This window comes from Macrosteles quadrilineatus, unplaced genomic scaffold (assembly GCF_028750875.1).
Source record: "Macrosteles quadrilineatus isolate MER2022 unplaced genomic scaffold, UCM_ALF_1.0 Scaffold_3__2_contigs__length_128488019, whole genome shotgun sequence".
In the NCBI taxonomy this organism is placed as follows: domain Eukaryota; kingdom Metazoa; phylum Arthropoda; class Insecta; order Hemiptera; family Cicadellidae; genus Macrosteles; species Macrosteles quadrilineatus.
In genome coordinates this window covers 62118250-62140369 of record NW_026542596.1, presented here as the reverse complement: position 1 = coordinate 62140369, position 22120 = coordinate 62118250, and the positions used below count along the sequence as shown (strand labels likewise).

The 22120-nt window shown below is 33.9% G+C and overlaps 1 protein-coding gene across 5 annotated transcripts in view; it reads left to right on the top strand.

The window, feature by feature from the left end:
• LOC128988634 (atypical protein kinase C) overlaps positions 1-22120 on the top strand; it is a 216970-nt gene that overhangs the window by 174383 nt on the left and 20467 nt on the right. For 4 of the 5 annotated variants that reach the window (XM_054410107.1, XM_054410108.1, XM_054410111.1 and 1 more), the window contains 6 exons: positions 6463-6548; positions 10267-10447; positions 13111-13212; positions 13721-13893; positions 19745-19979; positions 21319-21499. In XM_054410107.1, coding sequence (XP_054266082.1) covers positions 6463-6548; positions 10267-10447; positions 13111-13212; positions 13721-13893; positions 19745-19979; positions 21319-21499 — 958 coding nt within the window. The remainder of the gene's footprint in view (positions 1-6462; positions 6549-10266; positions 10448-13110; positions 13213-13720; positions 13894-19744; positions 19980-21318; positions 21500-22120) is intronic. The other variant, XM_054410109.1, reaches the window with a different exon arrangement.

The window sequence follows — 22120 nt, the reverse complement described above, 5'->3', positions numbered from 1 at the left end:
TCAAAACTCAAACTCGAAAATTTTGACGAAAAATATACTTTCTCCATAACACTTTGAGCTTGTTTTTTTTATTACAATGTACTGAGAAAATTGGTACTTTTTTAACATCAGAAAAATGTTGCTTATTTTGGTTTGATTTTCGATTTGTTACACAAAAGCACATCAGCTATCATATACAGTTGTTATTATGTGACAAAGTCTTGTTATCGTTTTATTGTTCATTCATCGCATATACATTTCATATTATCTTTCTCACTTTTCCCTATATTTTAGATGTTATAGGTTTAATATTTATATTGCGCTTTCCCCGCTATTTCCGGTAGAGTATTTGAAATGTTACATTTTCGGAAATGTCCATTACTTTTTTATATAAGTAAAAATCACAATACATAAAAATTGCACAAGCTCCTCAAACATTCTTAAAACATTGAGGTTAGCATGTTTTGGTTAGGAATAAATGTCATTATGCACTTCAAAACTAGGCAAACGAAAAATATTCTCTGTATATATACCTACTGTTAATTACTCGTATCTTCATAAATAATTTGTTTCTTAACCAAATTTTGTTTTGCTGTATACTTTAAGTTTAAACTTCTCTTGTATAATTTTTTTGTATTGGATACATACGGACATTATCCTGTAGATTTAAAATAAACTTAACCTTATTTGTTTTGTTCAGCTGTCATTTATTCGGAGAGAGTTAACTAAATATGAAAAATAAGCTGTTTACTGAAAATACCACAACCACTATAGACAAATTATGTTAGTGTTATCTACTATTAAGTCGCCATTCACCTATGGTGGTGTGGCAGATGCTTTCTCAGTACAATAGCTGATAATGTCAATCAGGCCCCATACAAGGCCAGTGGTGGTTGATTGGACTGCAATATATATCCTCTGTTTGATCATGTTCATTCACTGGGTGTGGTTGTCATGTGATTAATCGTGTATTGAAGTCATTACAAGTCATTGTCACGTGTGCCTTGTTATTTCTTACGGGAAGAGGACACAAAATATAAACATTTCAATCTTTACATCTGTTGCATATAATAGTTACACATCCGCCAACGCTTTTAGAAACAAAATTCAACTTCTATGGCCGTAATAGAAACTTTTAAGTTATGACTTTTAAATCTGGTAAGTAGTGGATGCCACCACTTGGTATTGATTAATTTTAAATCTTGTGTAGGCTGATATGAGAAAAAACTGACCAAATCTTCGAATAAAATTTTTACATACATGATTTACCTTCATCTCCCTTAACTACATATCTATTTTCTTTATTTTTGACATTTTAAATTTATATTTTGAAGTTGTAAAAATACTAATTATTAAATTTAAATGAACATTTTTTTTATTTCACTCTTCTTCATATTAAATCACAAATCCTTCCATCTTCAGTTTCTTCATTCACAATAAATCATTAGCAAAACTAATGTCAGCTGTTTTAAAATTTAGAAGTAATGTTGTGCCTTATATTAAAGTGTGTCTTTTGAAATATTAAAGAAACTAAACCCTACTTTAAAAAAATGTAAACAAATAATTTAACATTAAATACATCAGACAAAACTAATATGAATATCAAAGCATCAAGGACTAAAAAATGTAATAGCAAAAACGGTATATATGTTCCATTGCATCTCTGATTCTACTCTACAAAAATATCAAGAAACAACTTAATATGCAAACCAGTTCTTTTAATCAGTTCCATCGTCTATTGCCTTTACATTTTCACACGTACCATTAAGTAAACATAGTAACAGATATTTCATTGATTTTAGAAACAAAAAACACTGTGTACTGCTTAGTTTTATGATATTTTCCTTGGTTTAATTTAATCAGTGGTGTGGCAAATCACAAATAATAAATGTATCAAATAAAGTAAATGTGAACTGAAAGCTATGTTAAGATAAAATAAGAGTATTTTGTATTACCATTTGATAATTAAGCCAAGTTGATTCAGTAGTTTTTGTACCTATTAGTAATACACATACAGACAGACACCATTAGATTTTTATATAATAGTATAGATATGGATTTCTTAAATAACAGATGAGTTATTAGGTCCGCTTCTACAGGTAAACGAAAAAAATGTTTTTTTTTTTACATTTGAATAGTTAAGTATGAAAAAATACCATTTAAATGTTCAACGATGTACAACAATGCTATGATGTACACAATTATTTGTTTTTTTAAGCTCTACGACAACCTCACCATGGGTGCAATACAAATTGGGATAATTAAAAAAAAAACCCATAACACTCTTTCACCATTAATCTTTCTAGTTCACAAACATGATCAATATATAATTCATACAAATTTGAACTATTTTTTTGGTCTCTAGAGACATCAAAATGAAAATATAAATCGATTCAGGGTCTAGGCTAGGTCTTACAATGTGACCTACCTAGCTATTCTTCCTTTAGAGGGAATTCGCTAAAAGTTGACCCTCCACTAATTATTTACCAGCCATCTCCATTTCTACAATTTGTTTTCTTTTTCTCATTGAATGCATTACAGTTCTACTCCTAAACCTAATTCCTGATTATTCAATGCTTAAGAGACTGTACTATCATTCAGTAATACTAATTGTTATCATAGCCTAGTTCTTCTATACTAAGATTCTTAACTAATGGTAAAAACTTAAAATTTAACCACTACATTTTCTTTTTTTAGACAAAGCACAGCTAATCCATGCTTTTCACCTCTTTATTTTCTTTGTTTATTTCGTCTTAAACTCATTTACATATGGAATGAAAGTTTTATTATCTTTAGTAAAACTATACTGTACTTTACTTTTAAACCATTGACTAAATACAATGGTTCTTTTTATTTTCTGATATGTTAAATATATTCACTCTTAATGTATTAGTTAATTTTTGTTCAACAATTTTTAGTTGCATTAATGTAAATAACAGCACAAACGTCCTAAAGGTCAATATGTTATTTTAGGTATAACCTTAGTCTCAGGCAAAAATTGTCAAATCCTGAAATTTTTATTTTTATTTTCTCACAAAACCTTATTTTACAATTTAAACATCATATAAACACACACATGTGTTAATTTAAAATAACCATGGTCTCTTGTTTGTTTTAAAAAATAGCCAGCAATATTCGTTTCCTTTTCATCTATGACAGAGAGAGAATATTTGGATGCTTGTGCAGACAACTCAGATTTATGTTTATTCATTCCTTTGATATGTGAGGCCAGGACTCTTGTTTTGTTAGATTGTAAAAATAGTTTTCCAGTTTTTTTTTGTTTTAAAAACTTTATACCTTCCTTAGTAGTATTGTTACAGATACTTTTTGGTAACTGACGATTCTTAAGTACCCAAATTGTAACATTTTGCATGATTATACACCAAATGTTCAAGTTTATTTTATATTGTTGTTCTTCCAATAATGATAACAAGTACCTGGGGACCGAGCCATGGTGTAGTTTATTTCGATTGTAAAAGTAATGTAAGGGAAACTCACGTTTTATTTACAACTAATTTTGGCTTTTATTATTTAAGTTACAGTGGAATTTCAATTTATTATGATGACAATTTCAACCTGGCAATCCTCAAGACATTTATTTATTTTACTGTCAATGAAAGGTAGCTCGTTTATACTGTCACTGTGGCCTATACTTGCTTAAACATTGTTTTGACATTTAGTTTAAATTAAAACAGCTGATTACTTTGAGGATTAAGTTTTTGTAGGAGAGAGCCAAGTTAAATAATCAGTATTCGATCGGAACTTGGAACTATTTTCATCCAAATGAGTTGTCTTCAGTGTAATCTTTGCTCAATAGTAACAACTGATGTTTTCCTTTTGTACTGTATTTTGTAATTTGCTAGTATAATGTGGGTGGATGGCTTATTTTGAACACATTGTTAAACTGCATGTCTTTTGTTTACTTTTTCCTTGTTATTTTGTTCAACCAACATTAGCCACCCAAACCAAATTAGCAACCCATTAGGCCATATGTTAAAAAGGTTTGACTTTCAATTTCATTTTTTTATGTAATTAGATTTTTTATGCAGTTTTAACTGCATTAAACACGTTTTTTGGCCAGAAATTAATTATCTACAACATTTGAAGGAAATCGTCAAAGCCGTTTTTGAGATCTTTGTGCAAGCAAGCATACAAGCATACATGCAAGCAAACATTGCTCATATAAGAGTATAGGATATAATCCAATAATCAATAAGCTGTTATACGGGAAGCTAGCAAGAATACGAAAATCACTAAATGAGTAATTGATAGTTAAAAGTCCATAGAATTGTACATTGAAACAAAATGTGTTTAAAACCTTTTCCCTTTTGGACACTATAGGGCCAGACTTTAATCTGGATTAAAAAAAGTGTACCATTATGTTTATTCAAAATGTATTAATATACAGTACTGTGAATTTTTGTCACCATAGTAAACAGCTGTTTAAATTCCATTACTAAATATGTTGTTTGTGAATACAGTACCACTATTTTGAGAACATTTATTTTGTTTGAGTGACAATGTGGAAATGAGGTATAACAAATTTGCATCTCTATGAGTCAGTTATGTAAGGGAGTTTACTATGCGTATAATTGTACCAAACCAAAAAGTGAAATATGTATGAAATCAAATTCGTAGTTCAACAGAGATTTATCTAGTCCATGATCTATCGATTGCCAACTTTATCTATGATCGGACGACGCAAAATAAAAAGTGGGATACGAGTTAGGAAGTAAATAACTGAGCGAGTTTGTAAAAAGCGATGAGGGCGGAAATGCAATGATGGTTGAAGAGGAGTTGGGAACTGTGCTCAATAACGAGAGCGGAGAGCGAGCCAGTGTTGAAGAGTCTGCCATTGAAAACAAATACCTGCGTCCAGCGTCCGACGTTTTAATTGTTTCTAGTGATTAAAATGCAGACAGAAATTCTAGTTAATCTCTTCTGTAATGTCCGAAAAGAAACTGTCGTTTTTGTTTCATCCTTTCATTTGTGTAAAGGAAATTTCACTCATTCTACAACAAAATAAACCATTATAGGAAATGGATGAGGATGGTCGATTTTCATTGTCGCCACTAATGTCTCCAACTAGTTCGAATTTGAGACTCAGGCTTAAAAATATTAAGGAAGGTCATGTCAGTTTTTAATTTATCAGAACTTGTCTTTTTCACTGTTTTCATTTAGTATAAAAATAGCTACTAAACAATGATTTAGTTTAGAGTGGTTTTTTCATGAGACATTGGCATTTATTATAACTCAGGGTACCAATTGTAGCGGAGTGGTTAGCCTTAAAATCTGAAGGTTTGATCCTAACCAGTGTTGATTCCCAGATACTGTTTTTCATGCGGCTTTCAATCAATGCTGTCTGAGAACTGTTGAAGTCAAACAATAACAAGATATGGGTTAGAACTATCCTCCAACAAAAGAAGAAAAAACATAAAATACTAATGGTGTTACAATATGTTATAGATTCATATACTTGTACTAGCTCAAATACTATACCAAACCCCTTAATTTATATTTATAGTCTTTAGTTGTATGGAATTTCGGAGGTGTATAGAGATTCCATAGTACAAGGGTGAGCCAAAAAAATGTGACACTTCAAAAATGAAATTCTTGATAGCAAAAAAGAGTTTATTACTGCAAATTTAACTAAAATCTTTACATGATTTTACTATTTTATTTAAGGCTGATGATTTCTCTCAAGTGATGTCCATTTACATCTTTTCTATAAACTTGCCATTATTTTGCCTAAGATTGATTGATGAATAGCAGCAACCTCATCTCTTATACACTGCTTAAGCTCACTTATATCACAGGCTTCAACAAAAAAACTTTACTTTTCAGATAGCACCATACCAAAAGTCACATGATCTAAGACCTGTGCAACAGACTTTTTACATGCTGAACGTTATTGACTCTGCAGTACACTTGCGTGAACATTTCCAATAGTTTCCGGTGTTCTAACTGTACGAGGCCTCTCACTTGGCTTTATTTTGAGAGCAGAAGCCGTATCCCGGAAGTTACTTACTCACTTTAAAATCGTATTTTGAAAAGGAAAGGTGCCATTACGACCAATGTTGAATTGAGCACGAAACTGTCGTTGTGTAACAATAACAGACTCATTTTTATGTTTCAACATTGACTATATATACTTACAGGAGGTATATCTGTAGATATATATAGTCAATGGTTTCAATCACTAAAGAACAATGATGCACTAGCCACTGATGCCATGGTAACTAACATCAAAATGGCATTAACAAAACAACAGCTGTCTGCAACAATGAACTCTGTGATAATATAACAGCTGAGCAATATAAAAACTATCAGGTTTTTATGGCTCACCCTTTATAAGACATTGTATTTAAGATAAAACTGACTTGGTGTAGTTACCATAAAGTTGCTTAGCTTAGTTTTGAAGGAACTGTAACATGTATCCTCAAAAGAGTAATGTGGAAATAACATTTTTCTCTATGTTTGCAGGAAGTATATACAGACGTGGTGCTCGTAGATGGAGGAAACTTTATAGAGTCAATGGACATATTTTTCAAGCGAAGAGGTTTAATAGAGTAAGTAAAATAAAGTAGTAATAATAAGTAGTAAAATAAAATAAGTAAGTGATAAAGTAATTTATCACTACCTTCCTCTCATTTAGATCTACATGGGTAAACAACGGAAAGAAGATATCCAACTGTGAAACAATAAATATTGCTCAGGTTTTATTTTAGAAGTTTTTAGACAAAAACTAAGCCTTAATTCAGCGAAACAACTTTATCAAGAAATCACTTTGATGATTTAAAATAAGTTTTTTCAGTTCCTATGTGTTCTGTGGAAAATAAATATCAAAGTACCCTTAGGGGGAAAGTCTTAATTATGAAATAAAGTTTACAATTCTCTAAAACACTTCAGTTTTAAAACTTATAATGAAAAAAGATTTTATGAAGATTCTCTAATCAAACATTGCGTGGGATTTTGTTTTACTAATTAAAGTCTCCTGAAGTTTCTCTTCTCTTTTAATTCACTGGATGGGTAATATTTCACTCCCAGTTATAAAAGTTAAGCAATTAAGTTTTTCTTAGACTTTGAACAAAATGTTAAGTCACTATTCAAACACATACTAACTCCTGCTTGGCAGCTGCATAAGGCAGTTTACCCATAGCTGTAATTCTCATTCAAATTGTCTTTTAAACGTTAACAACTTGAAGCGCTAATTACATCTTTAGGTGAGTTGTGATGTTTGAGTTGGGACTTTGCAAAGTCGTCTCTTGCAAACACTGCTGGCAACTTCCCATCCCCATCCATTCAGTTCTAGAGCTGCAATTTGACTATTTTATAATTTGATTCATCCAAAATATTTCTTTAATATTGAATCATGATAGTTCATATTAGTATTAATCTAGTGTAACAATGAGTTTTGGTTTTTTTTATGGTTTTGTTTTATGAGTTTTGGCTAATCACAGAGGCCACAGAAATTGGTTTATGCCCATATCAGTTATCAGATCAAAAGTGATTGAGGTATTCAACTGCCTATCGCTCGTTTGGAATATTTATTCTACCAACCCCGATAATATGCAATTAACAAATAGTTGTTTAAAGTTTACACCACCAGTCAGACTCAGCTTAAATTAATTCAAGCAAATTATGAAGGATGAGTTTGGGATGATGAATAAGACCATCTGTTCAACCACTATTAAAAGTAGTGAAATAAGAGGAATGAAAAAATCCCTTATTGTAAAACAATGCAAATCAGCAGATTTTATTCCTTGTCTTGCTGTGTTAAACCATAAATCAAAAAGGATAAATACGGAGGATGGGGCAAGGCCAATCTTGTGAATAGTGTGAGGGACAGGAGTTCAAATCCCGCTCATCGCCAATCATTTAGCTATGTGATAGATAATAGAATCCACCAAGCTGCAAAGAAAATAATGATCTCTCAGGTAAAGAGTCCTACATTCTCTGTGTAGAAGAAAACTTTACTTTGAAAACCATAAATCATTTATCCTTTCAATATTCCTGTTGTACGCTAATCAAGAGGAAACTAAGATGCAAAGCTGTAAAAGACATTGAAAACAACTGATTCTGCAGCGTGGACCAAAGTAGAGTAGATGAACGTTCTTGATAATCTATCCTTTGATGTCCTACTTTTGAAATGAACCAAACAGTCTTTGTAGCATGTAATCTGATTTTATGAACGCAGCAGACAGATTTTTAAAGTTGTATTTTCTATTTTCCATTTTAGTCTCCAAATGTGGTCTATAAGTAACATCATTGACTAAATTAAGTCCTAAAATGCTTGAGAAGATATGCGTTTACTTTTTAATTGCATAGGCCTATTATGTTTATTTAGTTTGCTACAAAATAAGTAATGACAGTCCTAAAAATGATTCTATTAGAAAGCTATAATTTAGAGTAAAACTAACCATTTGTCTGAGCTGATGAGTTTAAATAATGTTAAAAAGTTCTTGTACCAGTAAGTAAGCAAAGCTACTCAGAAGATCTCACTCCACTGCATTCATAAATATAACATATGCACCTCAGGGCATTCCTGACTCAAAAGTAATGTATATGATAATGAAAAGGACCTACGCCATGATAACTGAATGATATTTTTAAACTTAGTTGTGTGATAAAACCCACTTGGCTGGCTTTAAAGTCTCTGGTGCTTTAGTCAAACTTTTTAAGAGCTAAATACAACAACATAGTCACAGGCTATGAGCTATAATTTGTGGCCTATTTTAATTTTACCTACTTTATAAATATTGTGGATAACCTTTGCTTAGGTGGGTCCATGCACAGCACCATCTACTGATCTAATATGTTGATTAAAATACCTTTTTCTGTGATGAATTCAATTATTAAATGCAATGTTTACTGCATTTTGGTTTGAATAGGTCTGAAAACCAAAAGCCTAGGCTCGCCCTGAGTGTAATTATCGGCGGTAAATGAAGCGTGAACCAGTTAGTGCTCCCTTGTAAGCCTTTCAGTCAGCTTTTCTTTATGCCTGTGAATCATTTTACGGAAATTTCCCACCACTAAATAACTTCACGCCTTTACAAACAATTTTGGGTGGTTTGTGGCTTTATGTTTGATTTAACAAAACTTGTAGGGAAATTCAAACGTTAGTGAAGTATTGTGGCCACAGGAATCCAGCAAAATAAAATGGAACCAATCTAACCTTAATTAAACATATGATTAAATTCCAATAGTATCTTCCTGCATTTACAGCTGTTTAAACATAATTAAAAGCTTACATTGTTACCCAAAATGCACACGTCATCACTCTATGCCTATTAACCTGAGACATATTTTAATCAGCCTTAGGTGTACCTATTTTATTTTTTATCTGTATAGATGAAAATTAAACCGCTATTAAATATGGTGGATTCGCAATCAAATAATTTTGATCAGTGTCTTTTTTAATAAACTTTATAAAATATAGATTTTCATTAGTTGAGGAGAAATGTAATTAGACAGATATTTATCAGTAGCTTCAGAAATGATTATGCATAAAAGTCACATTTCTTTGGTAATTAAGTATTGTCTGTTAAATTATTGTCGGATAAAATAGCTAACCTCCAAAATAGTAAAACAGTTTTCTTTAGTAACAATTATTTACTGTACTACAGTTGCAGACATTAATTGTAATCTATGTGAGTATGTAAACAATTTATAGAGTTATTTGATTATTTTAAATTTAAAAAGCTACAATCATTCCTATATAGTTGGTTAAAAGATCTTTTGTAAGTTTAAATTTTCTTGGTTATTGAATAATTTCCTCTACAATACCATAATGATCCTCTTTCAATACTTCTCTTCTCACTGATAGATGGGCCATTTAAATAATGATAAGCAGTATAATTACAATCTTATCACATTTCCCATCATTTGTATCTTAGTGTGATAATAGGCTAGATGTGTCACTAAGCTGCACTTTGTTTATATTTAATATTTATTCATGCTTTACTCATTCTTTGAGGTCAATCTGAGATAAGATGTCAACTCGGTGGAAGTATTTCATAGATTCAGAACATCTGTTAAACTATCTCAAAGTAATTTTGATTTTATTGATACTCGCAGTTGTATTGAACATTGTGAAGGTATTTTTGATAAGTTTGACATCGTTGTAGTTTAGTTTTATTTAATTTCTGTGTATTAGTGTTTTCGGGTGAGTAATAACCCTGGGATGATAAGCCAATGCCTACTTGATTGATTTATGAGTGTCACATTGTGAAATTTTACTTGATGTCGCATACAGTGCCTACTTGACATTTGATATGTATGTTACAGAGAGCGTTCTGTGCCTTCTGTCAAGACCGCATCTGGGGACTCGGTCGACAGGGGTTCAAATGCATCCAGTGCAAACTGTTGGTCCACAAAAAATGTCACAAACTTGTACAAAAACCTTGCAGCAACGAAGCAGTGGAACCGATCGTCAGGGATGAGTCTAATGGCGATGGTACGCCCGTTTGTGAGTACTTTTCGTAGATATAAATGTTTTTCAACATTATAGATAGACTTCAGCTATCTTACTCCAGTTTTGTACTCAAAATCATACTTCTATTCAATCTGCCCTCTGATGAAGTCCTCTATTAGACTGTGTTTTGTGGACTTTTATTTGAGTACCGATTAACATCACACACAGATAACTGAAATTTATCCCTCAATAGTTTTCTAATTTGTTTACATTTAAAAACCTACACTAAGGTATAGTAAGAAATCATAATAGCCCAATATTCGTCTTGAGAAATAATAATACAAAATTAAACTTGGATTCTTATTAGTTATATGGAGACACGCTCTAACTGGCAGTTTTGTTTGGTTAAAAATTATGTGATATTAATGTTAAAAGTACTTTTAATGCTCAGCTCACCATTCTTAAGGAATTAACATTTTATTCATCATTTTCATTCATAAGTTCCTGGTGACATGAGAGTGAAGCATATACTACGTCTTGTTGTATCTTGATTTTTGAATCTTGTATCGTCAATTTATATTTAACTTTGCTAGATTTTGTTAATTTATAACCTAATAAACGTTCTAACGTGACTGGGCATTACTACAACAGGTGGACATTGCTAAACACATATATGACTCATTCCAAATGTGTTGCGAAATTAGATACATTTTGACTGAAAAACGTCTCTTAAACAGTTAAAAGTAAACCGTGCATAACGTGTTAATAAACCTCTCTCCTTCACAATAATGTGTTTAAAACTTTTATGTAAATAAGAAACACGACCTTAAAAAATTCTCTTGTCAAAATGTCTTTCACTTTATAAAATATCTTTCTTACTCGAGATACTAAAACGGAAGGGAAGGTCTCTGCTATGTATTTTTAAATGATCATAAGTCCCTTTCTCTCTTTAGTTCCATAGGGACCTTCCCTGAATAATACAATGAATATAAATGTCTCAGCGTCTTCTTTGCAAAAATGTTGAATTTCTATTCCGTACTGAATCAACAAATCACAACATTGTGTTCATTGTACTTATCTGAATCAGACATGAAGACTATTTAGTTTTAAACTGTTTGAAGTTCCTTGCATATTTGTAGACAAACCTTAAATATCATCTGAATAAAGGTTATTTCTAACTAATGGGGTTTACAGTACCTGTCATCAGTTTCAAATGTTACATCTATCTATATATATAATACGTGAAGCCGTTTTTTGTTAACGCAACTCCTCCCTTATTTGTGGACCAATTTCAACTTTTAAGGTGTCAACAGATTCGTCTCAATATGTAGTTTTGCAATAAGGTTTTAAAATTATAAAATTCCTACTCTTAAGGGCGTGAGACCCTCTCAAAGGTCGGAGTTTTCCCATAAGAAATACACAGAACAAATTTAAAAACAAAAACAGCTGTTTATAAAAAGAAACTCATTAGCTTTTTGGGAGTAAATATTAAAGTTTGTCATATTCAATCAAGTTTAATTTTATGATTCAGGAGAGGCAAATAATGTACACATTTCAAAAAGAGAAAATGAAAATTGATATCCAAATCTTATAGCTTGAAGAGTTATCCAACCTATTTCGACATATGAATCCATACTTTCAAAACTTTGGGACAGGTATTAAAAGAAGAATTCCACTGAACAACGTGAGAACGTTCTGATGCGGGGCACATACTATGACTGACAGACAACACGTTAAAATATGTTAACCAACTTTCAATGATGTTGCTGCTTTAGCCTATTCAAAGCAGATTATGGCTGTCCAGTTGGTAACCCAGAGTTTGTGGGTAAAACATGGGGTACATGAAATGGTTTATATCACCCAACTTTTCAGTATTCTCTACGGAGAAAATTTGTTTGATTAGAGGGAAGTCTTAAATCAAAGAAATAAAATTACCCAAACTTAAATTACTTAACACAGGCTATCAGTAAGGCAACAGTTTTCTTTAATTCTCAATGCTGGAAAAACGTTTTTGTAACATGTTAACTCGAATTGAAGCAGATCGCTTAGCATTCATTAGAAGTTATCAGTTAAAACTAAGAGCAGAAATAATGTAGGCCTAGGTAAACCTTTTACGATGCAAATAGAGATATTTAAAATTACTTTCTAACAAGGGTTTAAACAACTCTAAGATGTAACTAGAATTATTCAAATTTAAGCATAACGTTTTCCTTGGAGTTATGTTTCATACTATGCGGCTCATTGAGCCGCACGGGTTCTCTAGTTTAAGGTATTACTTGTTTCTGTGGGATGCCATTGTTTGACACATCAGTTAAGAAAATACTTGATCAGCTGTATTAATGGTTTGAATAATCTCATACACTCAACACATGACCACATAGAAATAAATCATTTTAATATCATAGGATTATCACATAAACACAACATTACCAGTGAGCAGGGATAGACCAAATTCTTTCCAAGACCACTAGGAAGATTGTGAATTATTTGGTTTATTTAAACATACCTTAGATTCAAGGTTTACCTAAATAACTGTAATATGTATAGAATTTATTTAATCTTGTCAGATTCAGTTTATTATCATGAGTAATCTATATCTACTACAACTTTAACTTACTATTTATCACCTCCAGTAAATACGTTTTCACTAATTGTTCTTTTAAGGTTTTGTGCCCATTTAAAAAGAAAGAAAACCAATTTTGTTTGTATCATTGCAGGCACGCCTCCTTCGGAACTGTTACCTGAGTTGAAAGATTTCCATGAACCTCCGCTTGATCTTTCACCCGAGTCCGTCCCCATTGAAGATCACACAAAGCCAAGTAAGCTCTGAGCAACAAAGGGATGTGAATAACTAACCTATCGTCATGATCTAGACCTTCTGTCAATTGTCCAACAGATATACAAGATGCAAGACAAAAGCTTTCATAATTTGGATAAATTAGCTTTAATATTGGACAATATTGAGCGGTCTATGAACACTTTAACTTGGTAGAATTTTGATAGCAACAAAAGTACAGTCAGCCAAAAAATGTACGATTTTTATGTTTTGGAGACCTTAATTTTACCAATTCACCCCATATATTAAAGCAGGTGGATAAAATGGTGGATGTTATTCATTCAATGTTAAACTCTAAATATTTGTTAAAGTGACCCGACCAGTTTTTAATTTCACAATGGTTACAATTTTAATTAAATTTTGCTGTTTTTCCTGCCATGAAAAATGAATTAATTTGTTCAAAATTTTAAAAGTTAGCATAATTATTCTAGTAGTTTTTGTAGATTCATTTTTAATTTTGATTAAAATATTTTATATGATTTGGCAAACAGGTGATGAATCTCTGGAGCCGGGTTCACAGAGACAATACTCACTCAACGACTTTGAACTGATCAGAGTGATCGGACGAGGTTCGTACGCCAAGGTGCTCATGGTAGAACTGAAGAAGACGAGAAGAATATACGCGATGAAAGTTATCAAGAAGGCACTGGTCACTGATGATGAGGTTAGTGTACGCTTTGGCTCGTTTGTTGTTGATCATCTTGTTATCTGTTCTTCACCTTGTTATCCATTGGTGAACGGTGTAATTTGTTGTCTCTGATCAGGAGACAGCGGAGTAAGATTGAGTGTTTGAATTTTAACTCACTTCTGACTCAAGTCACCCCATTTACAACTTGAGGTGGGTGACTTGAGAGTACTGAGGCCACACTTCTTTAGCCTACAAGGAAGTTCAACCAGCAGATTACCTAGCTAATGCAAACTTTAACAAAGCTTTCCAAAGTATGCAAAACAAATTAGACAAAAAGTCGGTGAGACAACTTATATTGCTGGACTATTAGGATTCATGTTGGAAATGAATGGGTTGAGTTCAATTTGAGTCATATAAGCTAAGAGATTGTGTACAAACAATAGTCAACATGACCCATCTTTAGTTGACATTTTGTTTAAGTCCAAAGGCACAGTTTTTAGAACATACGGACTAGGCTTAAAAGAGACAATTAATCAACTAGGGTACAAAAGATATGTACTAAACAAAATTGGACAATGATATTTTTACCAAATCATAATAATAAGGATTCAGAAAAAACTTGACTTAAAACAATTAAACTTAACCTAAAAAAATTAAAGGTTTTGATCATTTTTATTTTTGGTTTTTGCTTGATACCTAAAATTTTTGCTTGATATATGATGGATTTTCTACCTTAAAGATAACTTGGTTTTCCTTAACATTATTTATTTGATGATCAGTTTTTTCCCATTAAATTCCAATGAAGCAAACAGGAACATCGATGATACAAAAAGGTACATGCCATTAAATCACACATCGTATTTCACTGAACTTATCATTGTTCTATAAAATTATTCAGCGATTTAAATTAACTAAACATTGGTACACATGTATTTGTGCAATCATAAATTATGCTCCAAGGCAAGTAGTTTTGACTATTCCAAGTATGCGTCTTTAGGCTTGGCTCAGGAGGTCCTGATGCTTCATTTGAAGATCGTCAACTCGTGTTCTCACTAACATATAAACACTAAGCTAAATAGTAATTTTTGCTTATTGTATATTGCTTATTGATATCGGTCAAAATACTATAATTACGTTCATAATGTATGTTTCTGTACTAACGTTAAGTAACCGTTGGCTAGCTGGACGAGCCGTAAGCAAGCTGTACGAGCCGTAAGCAAGCTGCACAACATAAACAATAGCTGTGGCATTTCCGCCTGGGCACTATCAGCTCGAACCGAGAAATTCTGTGCAGTCACAGACAACACAGTATACACACAGACACAGTATACACAGTAGACAGTACAGTATACAGTGTACAATATCCGTGCAGTCTGCAACTTGTCAGTCAGTCAGTGTCAGCCTGTAATTATTAAAGTGTCGTTGTTTGAGTGACGTTTGTTTTGGTGTTTACCGTAATAGTATAATGCGTGAAAAACGTAAACAGTATAGTGAGTGCAAAACATGGTTTCAATTGAAACAAAGTATAAAGCCATAAAAAGAATAATTTCTACTAGAAAAGTAGCTCAGGAAATAAGGCAGAAGTCACAAATTAAAACATGATGAAACTGCAAAATGGTAACTTCAAAGTATTGCAGGATGTAATGGTGTTGGTTTATCAAGAAAAACTAAAAAAGAGTGATTACGAGCAGACATCTGAGGCCTTGTTTCTCTGGTTTTCTCAACTCAGAGGGCAGGGAAGTCCAGTAAGTTGTCCGATGCTACTAGCGAAGGCTGTTCAGTTTCATCAGGTATTTAAAGATGGTGATTCTAATTTTTCAGGAAGTGAGGGATGGCCCGATAGCTGGAAGAAACGTTAAGGTGTAAGGCAATTGAGTGTTTTGGGAGTATCAACAGAAATATGTAATTTCCGAGCTAAACTTCAGGAGACTGTTTTGAAAGAGGGATTAACGTCTGACCAAAATTTTAATTGTAATGGGACTGGACTAAACTTCGGAATGTTTAGGAAAAACCCTGGATTATAAAAATTTTAAATGTGCTCCTGGGTTTAATAAGATAAGGAGCATGTAATTATTCTTTGCTGTACATATACTCATCAGTGCAAATCACATCAGTAGGCAAACAAAGGAGCTGAAAGCCCGCTCACGGGTCCAGAGCCGACGTGTGGTTGCCAGTGGATGGGCAAAGAACATTGAAAGAGCTGGGAAAGAACAGAAGGCAATATACAATCAAAGAGACTGCTGCAGACACCTACCGGTGCGATAGCGGCAGATGCCCTTGGGCTGAATAGGAAGAACCTGTGGAAAGTGGTTGGCTTCATCAGCGGCCACTGGGTATTCCGTGGACATCTACACAAGATGGGAATTCAAGTTGAGAGCCTCTTATGTAGAAAATTTGGAGAGGAGGAGGAGACAGCCTTCCACGTGATATTTATGTGCCCAGCCCTACAAAGTCTGCAAGTGAGCTCTCTTGGCCTATCTATTGGAGATCAAAGGGAAGAACCTGGGATTTGATGGAGAATGAGAGTGACCTGTGAATGAGGGTGCACAATATGCTGTTTCAGCTGCGATGCAATCCCATGGTCTACCATGCCCTCATAAAAAAAATCACATCCTTCCGCAGATAAACTTGTCAGTGGTGACATCAAAGCCATCTGCTGACACAAACGTTTATTTTTGTCCAAGGATTTTTAATTTTTTGACTATTATGGGGTATTTGGCCACGAGGATTGGAATTGGTCACAAGACTGGGAAAAATCCAGTTTCCACCTTAGAACTCATGTTATCGTCATTACCTTTTTGTAGATGCAGTTATTAAAAACAGCAAATGCAGATAATTTGTATTGCAATCTATGAATTTATAAAGGTGTATTAAAATGTTTTCTTTGTATCATCTAACATTGTTCACATTGATTTATGATTAAATCTACTGTACTCTTTATAATAAAATATTAGCAGAGTACCCGTCCTTTGTACGGGGTTGGCATATCTTAATATTAATTACGTAAGCCGATTCTTTGCGTCAAAATTTGGGAATTGCTTTTATTACTACAGGCTGGGAATCAATCAAAGTGGCATGGGCTTTAGTTAGCCTTTGTTTACGTACGATGTTTTGATGTTCACATGATTTAGCCAAGTTATGGCTCAGGTCAAAATCAAATGAAAAGTAATTTTATGCTTTTGAAACTAGAAAGATCCACCTTATGTTTTTAACCTTCCATCGGGCGCATCACGGAAGTTACCTCCAGGTCACTACTTTTTTCGTTATAAATACCATAGTATGTGTTCGGCAGGGCTGTGGCCTGATTTACCTCACGAACCTTATTTGCGGATTCGGTTTAGGATTACCTTATACTCTTACCCCTTTCCTAGTTGTCAGTCGACCTTGGGGAGTGGTTTGCGTCACTACTGGAAGTAGCTTCCGTGAGCGCCCTGTGATGTAACGGGTTTCCCGGAGCCTAGTTCCGTGTGCGCGCTTGTGTTTGACCTTATTTAGCGATATTATAAAATGGATGAAGAAGAACTTATTGTGAGATTGTTGGCTAATGTTGAAAGAGAGGACAAGGAACAACATTTAGTAGAAAGAACTAATGGTGCGTGAGTTCGGAAACCTTTTTTTTTTCAAGAAAAAGAGCTTTGACAAAACGTGTTAAAAGGACACAAATGATTTTTTACATTAGACAATAGGTGTTTTATTTTGAACACCATTGTAATTTTTTTCTTAAGAGCTTTGGCAAAGTAAGTTGTCCTTATGAAACATTTTTTTTCATAATCTCATAGGTGTTTTTATGTCATACACTGATGCAATTTTTGTCTAAGGGCTTTGATTGAATGAGTTTTCCATGCACAAAATGATTATTTTCAAATCAAATTATTCAGCCTTGACACCTTTAATATATTTATTATAGATAATAATCTACTTACGTATGCCAGTAGGTGTCAATTGTAGATAATTATGCTGTACATGTTTCGAGCCTAGTACGGCTCATCTTCAGCAGCATTCTTGTATGTAAAAATATTTCACATCGAGAGATGATTGTCGACTATTTACAGGAACCACATATATACAAAAACACAGAACATTTTATCATGCTATTTACACGTATTTTTGTAGCGTACGCTCGTTTAGGTAAAACTCGACCGGACGACATTTGTAGGCCTACTCGTCCGGTCGAGTTTTACCTAAACGAGCGTACGCTACGAAAATACGTGTAAATAGCATGCTAAAATCAAAATGTTCTGTGTATATATGTGGTTCCTGTAAATAGTCGACAATCATCTCTCGATGTGAAATATTTTTACATACAACAATGCTGCTGAAGATGAGCCGTACTAGGCTCGAAACATGTACAGCATAATTATCTACAATTAACACCTACTGGCATACGTAAGTAGATTATTATCGATAATAAACATGATTATTTTCATTAGACCATGTACGTGATTTTATATCATACAATATTGAAATTTGTTTTCTTATATAGCCTACAATAGTACTGTATAAGTACAAAAAGTTAGTCGTTTTTATCCACGACACTTACGTATTTTTATTTGTTATTATAACATTTTCTATTTGATATACAGCTTAAGTAATAGTGTAATAACTCATAAAAAATGTTTTTCTTACAGTTTTATTGCTATTAAAATGTTTTTTACTCATCATTGTATAGTTTTTGTACTCCCGGAGGTAGCTTCCGTGAGCGCCCTTTGGTGTTTGAAAATCAATGCGCCCGACGGAAGGTTAAATCCTGCAGTGAGTTGGTTTATCATAATTTTAATAATACAGTATTATACTGTATTTAAAGTTTTCCAAGAAGATTTAAAAAGTGTTGAACATGTTAATGTTATCGTTTTCTTTAACACTACTTTATTCAGAAGAATATTTGCAATTGTTGCCATATAATCAATTTTATTTGCTATGTATTGTAAAAAGTTATACATTAGAAGTATTTGACTTCCTAATGTGGTACTGTAACTCCTAACCTCAAAATCTAAGCGACCTTCGTGTTGTCCGAGATTCTCAGTCTCCGAGGTAGTCTCTGTCCCAACAACCTCGGTTAATCTGGAGTGTACTGTTTGTACAAGGGCTGTTCAGAAAGTAAGGAACAAATTCCGCCTGACACGGATTGTGCTTCCTAGTACAGATGTGTTCACCTCCTCTATAACACATCTGTCACAACAGAAGTGTCGTGCTGACCATTGTGACAATATTAAAGAGAAAAAAAATGTGCCGCAATTGGAAATTCAACTAGTGTACATGTTTTCTACTAGTGTACATGGGTGAGGTCGGTAATATGGTTTTTGAATTTTGATGGCCATAAACTTAACCTATAGACATTTTAAATTTTATTGTGAAGTGTACTAAAGCAACATAATGAAAGTTCTGTCTGGAAAAAGCTGCATCAAGTTTCCAAATGGCCAAAATAAAGCTGATGTCAAAATGTATGTTTGCATGGCAATGCCCTTACACAGCAAATTGCACACAAGATCTCCTCCATTCCTTCAAATGGGAGATATTACCTGAACCACTGTATAGTTCAGACCTAGAGTTACTTTCACTTACACAAAAGGTTACATAAGTTACATCTTCAGTCTTGTAATAGTAGTCTGGGGATTACTTTCACTCGTCTTCCAAAATGAATAGGCTACTTGGTTATCAGTTCAGCGTTTTGATGAAGATGATGAGCACCATTTGCGCGTCACTGGGAGGGTGAACTTGCAGTCAACGCAGTCCTACGACAAATAAATTTCAAAGCTCATCTGCTGCGGTGACAAATACCCTAACTTGTTTGGCTTCTCTCTAGAAAATTAGTATTTTAGTTGCTATTTGAAATGTGCATAATACATTTCTTTTCTTGTACAAACTTAACCTGTTCTTTGTTTCTCAGGACATTGACTGGGTGCAAACGGAGAAACATGTGTTTGAAACAGCGTCCAACCACCCATTCCTGGTTGGGCTACACTCGTGCTTCCAGACGCCGTCTCGGCTGTTCTTTGTGATTGAGTTTGTGAGAGGAGGAGACCTCATGTTCCACATGCAACGGCAGAGGAGGCTACCCGAGGAACACGCGAGGTTCTACGCAGCGGAGATAAGCTTAGCACTCAACTTCCTTCATGAAAAAGGTTTACTATAGTGAAAACTATGATCATTTTACGAAATAATGTACACTGTCCTTATCAACTCAATGCCAAATCTCATATGAACGTCGAGTTTTACTAACAACGCTAAAGGCTTGATTTCCTAGCTGCTGTAAAACGCTGTTGAATTCGATTGTGGGGTTATACAATCAACAACTGTGGTATTCGGCGTGGAGTTAATGCGTTTAAGCTTTGTTGCAGAGAGGGGTTAGGTTGTTAAAAACGTAACACCTTTGCTAAGCAAATGAAAAGAAAGAGTTGTTCTGATCTTTTTTCACTCATTTAGGACTTAGACGCTAATGCTGACTTTCTTATTTAACATAAATACTCCTCAAGCCAAAAAACAAGTAATATATTTACTACCCAGGAGCTTACTATTCAAGCAATTACCAGACCCATGTTTGACGAAGTTCAAAGGATATTTCCGGTCACACGTGAACAGTATTAGGCATATGTTAAAGAGTTTTGTTGTAGAAGAGTTTTAAAATTAACCATGCAATCGGGTGAAGAGTCCAGTTTCACCAGCAGAAAAAGAAACATTGATGAAATCCACAGACAAACACAAGTGTTCTATAAACAGTTGACGATAGTGTCTACCTCTTTTCGGGATGGGTCACTGCTCCAAGAGCAGTCAGTCCCATACCCCGCTGCGACGTACAGTCGCTGCGTAATTCGACAGGGACTCAGTGCTGACACTGCAGCGTAGAATCACAATGATAGTCAGCAGCAAGGAAATCAGGCCTTAAAATTTATAATGGTTTGTTGCCTAATGCCTGGATATTTTCTACCAAAAAGAATAGATAAGTTTAGTATGTGAAACCTTTGTAGATGCATTGCACTGTGCTGCTGCATCCCACAAAAGTCTCTGTCCCAACAACCTTGGTTAATCTGTTGTTGTGAGACTTGTTAACTCAAGATACAATACTTATTGTTGCCCAAATTGTCAAGCACACCTGAGGTGATAGCCTTGCCAAGAAACACAGTGCATATTTCTATGCCAATCGATTACTTTAAGTGCGTCCTTCCCAGCCTTTCTACTTCTGGATATTTAATCCCAGGTATTAAGTTCCAGTTAGGGTTAGCAGACAGCTTCGATCATACAGACTACGGTTACACCAACAAAGTCCCTCCAAATTTAAATCTCTCACACCTGAATCATGTGTTAGGTTTAACATTTTTGCCATGGCCTTTTTAGTCTCCTTTCTTCGGAATTCCTTTTTACCGCAATCCCATCTTCTTAAAATGTGCCAAGCTCATGGGATCCTTTTACATGTAATTGCCGTGCACAAATAACACAACCACTGTTATTCACAAATGTTTCCAGGCATTATATATCGGGACCTGAAACTAGACAATGTTCTGCTGGACCATGAGGGTCACATAAAGCTGACGGACTACGGCATGTGCAAGGAGGGTATCAGACCTGGGGACACTACATCTACATTCTGTGGGACACCTAACTACATCGCACCTGAGATACTGAGAGGCGAGGACTACGGCTTCAGGTAACTCATTGTGCACTCATACAGTAGACTTTGGACGGTTTGAATAGCCAACTGCATACGGCTACTTTGTTGTCAAACACACACTCACTTTGTCCATAGACTTATAAATAAACAAGTTACTCACTGTATGTAGACTATACTACTGATTACAGTTTCTGGAATTAACGTAAATAATGCTAAAAATCCCAGGGAGATTATACAGGAAGCTGAAGCAACTCCTAAGGCACTCAATTACTATTCATGCATGTTAATGAGGGGTGATGAGATAAAACTCTTACAGTTGGATGAGGTACTAAACCTCTTGTTTTTTAGCTTAGTGCATATACATCATGATCTTGCATCCATGTCATGTCACAAAATCCTACTCATGTTTTTCAAACCAAGTGCTAATTTTTAGGGAATAAGCTAACTTATTTACAAAGAATTTAATCTTGCATCTAAGTGCTAATTTTTCACATTACCAAATTTAATGCTTCCCCATATCATTATTAAATTGATCTGTTGTAAGTGTTGGTTCTTTCAGTATATGCCACATCCATACAGTTTTCTGTGTTAATCATATGATTTTATTTATCTTAGACTTCCTGTTGCTTTCTCAATATCAAAGCATAGCAGACCCAG